The sequence below is a fragment of the Pangasianodon hypophthalmus genome, chromosome 28 (genome assembly GCF_027358585.1).
Source record: "Pangasianodon hypophthalmus isolate fPanHyp1 chromosome 28, fPanHyp1.pri, whole genome shotgun sequence".
NCBI classification, from domain to species: Eukaryota; Metazoa; Chordata; class Actinopteri; order Siluriformes; family Pangasiidae; genus Pangasianodon; species Pangasianodon hypophthalmus.
Window position 1 is genome coordinate 11,797,350 of NC_069737.1, and position 10,000 is coordinate 11,807,349.

Below are 10,000 nucleotides of genomic sequence, written 5' to 3' on the forward strand. Positions count from 1 at the left end.
AACATGTAATATTCGTACAGTGTGTTTTTACGTTACATTTAATGTCATCTCTTTCTCTCTCAATCTCTGTTTTGTCAATCTTTCTTTCTTTCTTTCTTTTTTCTCTTTCATTCTTTCTTTCTTTCTTTCCAATACCCCTATACTTTCTCTTCTTCTTTCTCTCTGCTTTTCTGCTTGCCTATTTTCTACCTCAATCTTCCCTTTCTCTCATTCTCTTTCTCCCACCCCCCCTTTCTTTGTTTTTTATCTGTTTTCTTTATCTGTTTCACTCTCCCTCTTTTCTTCTTCCTTTCCCTCTCACTCCCTGTCCCCCTTTTTGCTTTTTTTTTCTCACTGGGACTCTCTCTTGTTCTCCCCCCCCTTCTATTTTTCTCTCTCCCTCGCTCTTTCTCTCTTTCCCTCTCCCTCTCACCCTCCCTCCCTCTCTCTCTCTCTTTCTCTCCCTCTCAGGTGTAATAACAGGACCCAGTGCGCAGTGGTTGCAGGCCCAGATGTTTTTCCCGATCCGTGTCCTGGAACATACAAATACCTGGAGGTTCAGTATGAGTGTGTGCCATACAGTAAGTACACTCTCTCTCTCTGTCTCTCTCACACACACACACACACACACACACACACACAGTCTCTCTTGCGCTCTCTCTCTCTCTCTCTCTCTCTCTCTCACACACACACACACAAACACACACACAAAGCCAGACAGATTATTTTTTTCCATGACGCGTAAGCCAATATAATGTTTGTTTGCTACCGTTGATTCTCATTTAGCAGACTAAACATTGCAAACAAAAACTTAAAATGAAAATGTCGTTAAAATATCGAATGTGTGTAATTTTTTTAAATACAAATCTCTGAACCCTATAACGGTAGGATGATTTCCAAAATCCAACTGCAAAAAAAACTCCATTATTCACTGCTCCTATTCAAATGTAATGTATTAGGTAATAAACAAAGGTGTGCTTGCAGTGAAGTAGGAAAGTTGCATCTTTTTATAGCGTATAAAGAAATCATATAAACAAATACATCCTTTAGATTTTGGGCAAAACCATTTTTCATAATGTTTGCATGCAGTTTATTAGATACATGATTTATTTATTTATATATATATATATATATATATATATATATATATATATATATATATTTTTTTTTTAATCACAGTGATGCCAAGGGTTCAAATAAAACTAATAAAGTCTTAATAAATAATAATAATAATAATAATAATAATAATATAATAGTCTTCACACAGGAATAATTATCTTTTGAGTGATTACATGATTGAGGTGCAAATAAAATAAAAAAATAAATTGTATTTATTCATTTATGAATTGTAAACACTGAATGCAAGAAAATTTGGCTAACAAGGTTGTACATTGAAAAGGATTTCATCAGTTAATGACAATATAAATGAAAACAAAGACAAAAGAATGGAAGAACCTAATTTTCTTCTTCGCATGATCTTTAGGAAATTTGGATGAGGCAACTTCCTGTTGAACATGTGACTAGTGGAATGAATATTTCAAATATTTCATAGGCTCGAGTGAATATACACTGATCAGCCATAACATTAAAGCCATCTGCCTAATATTGTGTAGTTCCCCGTCACAACAGCTCTGAGCCGTCGAGGCATGGACTCCACCATATATATATAGTATTTATATGTATTTATATTCAAACTGGATGAACAGGATAGGAATTACAGCACTTTTTATATGTGGTCCCCCCCTATTTCAGGAACAAACTAACGTAATCATAAATAAAATTATGGACTCTTTCAAGAATTCGTGAAAGGTTGGCCATGCTTAGTGGTGTTTCTGACTGTTAACTTTGCGCTTTTATCGTTCTGTAATTTAATTTGCAGATGCAGAAGGCTCTTGCATTTTAGTTAACTCATTAGCTAACACAATCTGCTGCCACTGCCAGGCGAAAGGAAAAACTGCAGCGTGTTGGCTGTCTGGCCACCTATTATACACTCTCAGAGGGAAGCTGCAGTCAGTGAACATCTGTCAGTGGAAAACCCTGTTTAGAGAGACATAGACATTTTTTTGCATAGACCAGTATTATGGACATTATTTTGTGATGAAAAAAATTAAACCAAGATAATTAAACATTAAACATGTCTGAACATTTTCTACCTTCAATAGGAAATTACAGCGTATAAAATTTAAGTGAAAAACAATCAGAAACATTTTAGGGAAAAGTAGGAAAAATAAAAGAAGTTACAATAACCTGGTTGCATAAGTGTGCATAAGTTTATAATTGGGGATGTGGCTGTGTTCACATTCAATCTCATGTTCAGAAGTAATTATCATACAGCTGTCATCAATGAAATTATTCTGATTAACCCCACATAAAGACCTGTTTCTGTAGGAGCTTACAAAGCATGTACGGTATCTCACTTGTTGAAAGGAATGGATCAGGAGACGGGTATAAAAGAATTTCAGAAACATTAGATGTACCATGGAATACTGTGAAGGCCATCATCAACAAGTGGAGAAAATGGAGCACCACAGTGACATCACCAAGAACAGAAGATCTCTCCAAAATTTACAAAAGGACGAGACAAAAACTTACTAGGGAGGCTACCAAGAGACCAGTGGCAACATTTAACAGAGCTGCAGGAATATCTGACTGATTACTGATACTCATATTCTTCACATGTCTAGGCTATGGGGTAGGATGGCTAGACAAAAGCACTTTCTCACAAAAAACATCCAAGCCCAACTAAATCACCCTAAACCATGTGGCAAAATGTGTTATGGTCTGATGAGACCAGCTTCCAAAAGGTATAATTCCATAATTCCAAAAGGTATGTTTGGCATAAAAAAAGCACATCACCAAAAGAACACCATAACTATAGTGAAGCATGGTGGTGGCAGCATCATGCTTTTAGAACTGCTTTTCTTCAGCCAGAACTGGGGCTTTTATCAAGATGGAGGGATTCATGAATACCTACAAATACTGGCCAATTTTAGTGCAAAACCTTCAGATGTCTGCTACTAAGGTGAAGATGAAAAGGAATTTCACCTTTCAGCATGACAGTGACCCAAAGCATAGATCCAAATCAACAAAGGAATGGCTTAACCAAAAGAAGATCAATGTTTTTGAATGGCGTAGCCAGAGCCCAGACCTGAATCCAACTAAAAATCTGTGGGGTGACCTGGCAATTACAATTTAATGGCCCTAGAAGGTTTTTGCAAGAAAGAGTGAGAAAATATTGTCAAGTCAAGATGTGCCACACTGACAGACTCTTAGTCATAGTCAAAAATTCTGAGTGGTGTCATAAATTCAAAAGGTGCTTCTCCAAAGTATTAGTTTAGGGGTGTACACACTTATGCAACTAGATTATTGTTGTATCTGATTGTTTTTCACTTCATTTGTATACAATTTCACACTAAAGGTGAGAAAAGATCTGACATGATTTGTCTTAGTGTCATTCTTTTATTTCATGAAAACCTGCCATTTTAAAAGGGATGTGAAGACTTTTTGTATCCATTGTGCTGTTTGTATGCTGCTAGGCAGTTCTGCCTTATAGGATTTGTGTATGTCTCTGAGGAAACACTCGAGTAGATGCTGACTTTGTGGAAGCATTACAGTCCATGTTGACATTGAGACAGATTGGAATCAGACATTAGCAAGCATAAACTGCTAAACTGCAGCACGGACAAAAGTATTTATGATTGCCCGGGCTGCTATGTTAGCGAACGTGTGTAACTGTCCATCTGCTGCTGTCTGGGCACGTCGCCCTTCACCTGCCAATCATTGTGGGACCGAGTGAAGCAGTATGGAGAGTGTGTGTGTCACTGTTTTCCTGATTTCAGCATTCCAGACTAGGGTAGCCGTGGTAACACGGACAATAAATCAGTATTGTGTGACTGGTGGACTGGCAGCAGGAAAAGCCTGAAAACACAGATACACAAATGTTTCTGACATACGTACATGTGAATCATTTACCCGCAGAGCAGACTGGCCGAGGATACACATACCCTTTATGGTCATGTGACAGTTCTACAAGTCAACATGTTTGTGTGGTCTTTGTTTACTCTGTTTACTCAGTAATACGGACATTGTCTTATGTGAAAATCTGCAAGATGGAGAACATATGTAGATTTATATCAGAATATGAAGTCCACACGCCGAATATTAATGTTGGACGATTTGATCACACGCACAAATCTGTTACCCTTCTTATGAACGTTAGCTCATAAAAGTTTTATGAATTCTTTTTGAGATTAAAGTCATCAAAGTGTGACCCGATGAAAGGTAGCGAGTCATATAAAAGAATCGTAAAAGACTGGCTTTTTTTTTATGCATCTGTGAAGTCATTTATACGATTTATAATCTCACGCAACAGGGCATGATTTTTTTTTTTTCCTTTAGAAATTATGATTGTGTGCAGGCTTTATGTGAAGGAGCCAGAAAGACATTTTGTTGCAAGTCAGGTTTGCGGTAGTGTAGACAGAGCACTGTAAAACTCCAGTAATTACATATTAATCAGGACCTCCGAATTATAAGATTCTGTCTGACTTTGTGTTAATGAGACATTGAATTATTGTTACATATATGCTAGTTATATGCCACAAATATTAAAATATTCAAAATATTAAGTTAAATATTAAGCTTTGGCCCTATTGAGGCAATTTTGTACGTTTTTCTTTGTTAATATGTTATTGTTTATATGTAACGGACAGGAAATTAACCGTATCCACCAATAGGACTGGCCACATCTGGATGAATTTAATTTAGCATAAAACTGAATTGTCTGTCTCTTAGGGTTGCATTTTGCTTGGGTTGCTTTGAGAACTCCCACGTTCCAGGATGTAGGACTGTAGGGTGCATAGGGCCAAATCCGTGTGTGACTTCTTCGAAGAGCATCGTGGAACGCTTTGACTGGACTGCAAAACCATCTGACCTCACTCTCATGGAAAACTTGTGGGATTATTTGGAACAGCAGATGAAACACGAGATAGACACCCACAAAGTGTATCTGAATTGCAGCCAGTCAGTGAAAGAGTGGGCTAAAATTCACGAGCACCCCTACCTGACAGGATTGGAGCTGTTAAAGCGAGGGAAGGTGTAACCAAGTATCAGAAAAGAAATTACATGTTTATATATATATATATATATATATATATATATATATATATATATATACTGTATATACACACTTAGTATGAGAATATGAGAATACACAAACCAGACTCGGCAGTAGAGCAAGGATCAATGTGCAGAGTTTATTGAATCAATCCAAAAATCAAAGTCTTTAGGCAGTCAGTGTTAAAAAAAAAAAACCTCACTGGCATCAAATAATCATCAAATCAAAAGTGTAATCCAAAAAAATGGTCAAATACAGTAGAATACATAGAATAGCCAGTCAGGGGAAACACAGCTCAATAAATGGCAAGACTTCGCGAAGAATAACTGAAAGATGTGCTTAAATAAGGCAAAAACCAGGAAGTAAACAGGAAATGAGCAACTAATTAGAATTCTGACCTCCGCAGATGGGGAGAGGTACTGTCCTGGGCTGTTGTGACATTAAGTATGTGTATATTCACTTTAATAGGAACGCCTGTACACCTTCTCATTTATGCAGTTATCCAATCAGCAGTAGCACAATGCATAAAATCACATTAAACATCAGAATGAGGAAAAATATGATCTCTGTGACTTAAACCGTAGCATGCCTGTTAGCGCCAGATTGGCTGCTTTGAGTATTTCAGAAATCTCTTGGGAACTTCACACACAACATTGTCTAGAGTTTACACAGAATGGTGCTAAAAAACAAAAAACCATTGAGTGAGTGACAGTTCTGTTGATGAGAGAGGTCAGAGGAAAATGGCCAGGTTGATTCAACCTGCCAGGAAGGATATAGTAACTCAAATAATCACTCTTTACAACCATGGTGAGCAGAAAAGCATCTCAGAACGCACAAAACATCAAACCTTGAGGTGGATGGGCTACAACTGCAGAAGACCACATCAGGTTCCAGTCCTGTCAGCCAAGAACAGGAATCTGAGGCTATCATTGGGACCAACTCACTGAAACTGGACAGCGGAAGATTAGAAAAATCACCTGGGCTTTTTTCCAGGCTTCAGCTGTCCACTTTCAGTGAGTTTCAGTGATTTCCTTTGAGTTCAAACCAGTCTGCTCATTCTCCTCTGATCTCTCTCAACAGTAAGGTGTTTCAGCCTGTAGACCCTCCACACATAGGATGCTTTTTTTTTTTTTTTTTTCCTTATTCTGATGTTTGATGTGAACATTAACTGAAACTCTTGACCTGTAACTCCATGATTATATGCGTTGTGCTGCTGCCACATGATTGGCTGATTGGATAACTGCAAAGGTAGTTCCTGAGATTACTCGGACAAATTAGAGAGAAAGCTCGCACAGTTTCACGGTGCAGTTCCAGACCAATTGTGATCTCAAGCGATGTAAGTCGAGGAAGTGTAGAAGTTCAGGAGTTGAAAAAAGTTATGTTCTGCAAAATGCTATTTGCTCTGTGTGAGAATCATGACCTTAATTCGAAGCCAAAAAAGATGTGATTCCAATTTCATCAAGAATTGTGAAGCCCTAACACACACACACACACACACGCACACACACACTCACACATGCACACAGGTAATTTAATTACCTCTGTGCCAGAGACCCTTGGGAGCACGTTCCAAATGTTTTCTGGAGGATCTTTGGCTCTTGTCTTCTCCCCTGTGATGGAGCAGGTGGCTGTGTTCCAATCCGCCTCCCTGTTTTTGGCCCTGATGTAGGACATCTGCTTTATTCGACTGTTTTTCCAAGTGCACTGTACAGGTTAGGTCCAACATTTAGCTTAGCAAAATAGCCAGCAGGCATTAATGTATTGTTTGATCAAACATATGTTCCATCTAATATGTAAATCTTTGTATTTAAGGACTTCTTCAATGCCCACTCTCAGATTCTAATGGGCCTCTAAATGAGCACGTTATTTTTTTTGTATTAAAAAAGTCACGAACATGATATGAAATGTAAGCTGATAAAATGTTATACTGCAACTTTTTTCAACATACATATTTTTCTACACACTGTCTTATTATTTAGTCAAATCACACAACCAAACAAATGAAAGCAAATGAAATGAATCAGCTTTGAGCAGACAGAGATGTCTTTGGTTGAAAAATCCAAAGCCGACATTTCCGAATTAAGAAATATGTTACAAAAAAAAAACAAACAAAAAAAAAAAACACCGGCTTGTTGAGTGTCACGTTTACTCCAAGTCCCCCAGGTACTCGTCATACTATATCTGGAGCTTCAAATTCAATATACGTCCAGGAGAAATGCTGGCACTCCAGCTAAAGTGCTTGAACGCTTCACTGGGGTAATGGCAGACAGCAGTGCAATTTTACATGCAAGAACGGACTGTTTACAGATGATTCTGAATTGTGAGGATCACTTGTAGGATTATATATATATATATATATATATATATATATATATATACTGTATATATACAGTACTGTGCAAAAGTCTTAGGCACCCTATTTTTTTTAGTACAAACTTTATTATAGATTTTTATTTAATGACTTCTACATTATTGATTCAGTGCAAAAACATTTCAGATTCCAAACATTAGTTTTCCAGCACAAAATTAAATGTTACAGAAAAATGTTTATATGTCAGTAAAGAAAGCAGCATGTTACATAAGAGACACTTTTCAGACAAAAAACGAAGAATGAAGCATAATGCTGCTGGGTTTTGCTGCAAAAATAAGAAGCAAGTGTGAGAGTCAAAGTCTCCAGAAGAACTGTGGCTGCTTCTGCAAGATGCTCAGTAACACTTACAGCTCATTTCCTTATAAAACTGCACACACTGTACCTGAGACTACTACTAGCGAAGAATCGTCACACCAAATATTGACTTTGTTTCATTTATTACTGTTTACTGCTCTTTATAGTATTTTTTGAATGTAGAAACATTAAATTTCTTTATTTTTGAAGGCATCTTTGCTCTACAGCATTTCTTTGTATGTGCCTAATATATATATATATATATATATATATATATATATATATATATATATATATATATATAATTTTAAAATAATCATTCTACATGTAAAATCTTCATTCTACATTTTGTCATATGAACTAATTTTTCTCTTTCGGTGACACTTTAGCTGTTCATAAGACTCCAATTTCACTGCAAACGAATAACAAAAGATTTGCAAACTTGAAAGAGTGTGATAGGGAAACAGATATCTTGCAGTACGACCTCCTACACACACACACACACACACACACAGACACACACACACACACATGCACACACTTTTGTAATCTAAAACATTTTATATCTTATAAATGGTACAATATCACTAAAATGATTACAGTATAATAGCAATATTGTAAGTGATAAGATTATAAGATATTGTACCACTATAGAATACTGAAATACTGTTGGACTTTGAAAACTGTACATGAAAGTATGAAAGTAATCTGTGGAAAAGTTGCATTTCTAGCTAAACGTCATATTTTTGAACTGGACTGAAGCAGCACATGTTTTGAAACCCGTTCCTCCATTGTGAATGCTTGCACATAAAACTGATATGACTTTCTTTATGGTGGAGTTAAAATCGTAAAACTGTGACCGAATGGAATTTAGCAAGTCGTATAAAATAATCACCTAATCAGACTCCTCGTTTGTGCATTCACACAGTGCGTTTTTATGTAATAAGCTTCTGCGACTTGATTTTTTTTCCTCGTTCTGTGGCGTGAAAGTAAATGAAGCAGAGTTGATCTGTTTCAGGAGATCGTGACATGATGCATGTTATGTACATATGGAATTCATTTGCTATGCCGTCATTAATCTGTGGTCTCTCTCTTTCTTTCTCTCTCTCTCTATCTCTCTCTTTCTCTTTGTCTTCCCCCCCCCCCTGTTGGAAACGCGGATGCAGAAGTGGAGCAGAGAGGTAGGTCCATTACTTTAATGCAGTTTAAGTGTGTAATTCACCATCTGCCTGTTTTCTGTGTTATTCAATACTAAGGACTGATTGGGGATCAGTAGCCTGTAATGATGTATATTAGAAAATGTGAAGGAGAAACCAGATCTCGCATCAACACTGTACTCACCGAATTAACCCTCGACTCCATCTCTCTGTCTAGCTCTTCCCGGGTTTCATTTTTCACTTCTTGGTTTTTATTGTTCATGCCCTGTAGGGGGTTAAAAAAAAAAAAGGAAAAATTCACAGCAAGCCATTTCTTCGGTATAATAGCAGCGTATGTGATGTAGTAATCATCACAGCATCACAGTTTTGTATGTTTTTTTTTGCATACAAAGCGTAGACCGCCCGATGGCAGTGCTTTCAGAGCAACATTGACTAGATAAGGAATTTATTTTCCATATACATAACAGAGCACTTCTATAAAAATCCGCCAAATTTCATGAGTATAAATATCAGTATTTTGTTATATCATGGTATCTGCACTTTCAAAGATATGAAATGACACAGAATTGTAGTGAAACTGCAATTTATCATAATCAATCCACCTACTGGCTGGAAGGAAACCAGAGAACCCGGAGGAAACCACGCAGACACATGGGAAAACATGCGCTGAAACTCTATAGACAGGAACCCGAGCTCAGGAAGTTCGGTGTAGTATGAAACGGGACGTTTTGGACGAAAGTCTTTCATCAGTTGTTCAAGTGAAGTGTTTCTGAGGCTGTAGGAGGCTGTAGTTATTTAATTGCAGTGGTTGAACAACTAGTTCCACAATCTACATACCGCATACTGCAGTTACTCATATATAAATATATCCATGGGTGGAAAAAGGACAGAGAAGCTGTACTTACATAAAAGTATGTTCACTGTGTCAAAACATTACATAAAACCAGTTGATACAAGTAAATGTATAGAGGCAAAAATCTACTTGAAAGTAGACTACTTTTAAAAAAATGGATGTCAAATATATCTACATTTTGTTAGCTAGTAACTCGCTAGTTCGCTAACTAATCAGCTATAAGGAAAATGTTC

The 10,000-nt window shown here is 37.0% G+C and overlaps 1 protein-coding gene across 4 annotated transcripts in view; it reads left to right on the forward strand.

Moving 5' to 3' along the window:
* The window catches only part of adgrl3.1 (adhesion G protein-coupled receptor L3.1), a 176,866-nt gene that overhangs the window by 69,206 nt on the left and 97,660 nt on the right, over positions 1–10,000 (forward strand). For all 4 annotated transcript variants that reach the window (XM_026943023.3, XM_026943024.3, XM_026943025.3 and 1 more), the window contains exons 4-5: positions 451–560; positions 8,924–8,938. In XM_026943023.3, the coding sequence (XP_026798824.3) occupies positions 451–560; positions 8,924–8,938 (125 nt within the window). The remainder of the gene's footprint in view (positions 1–450; positions 561–8,923; positions 8,939–10,000) is intronic.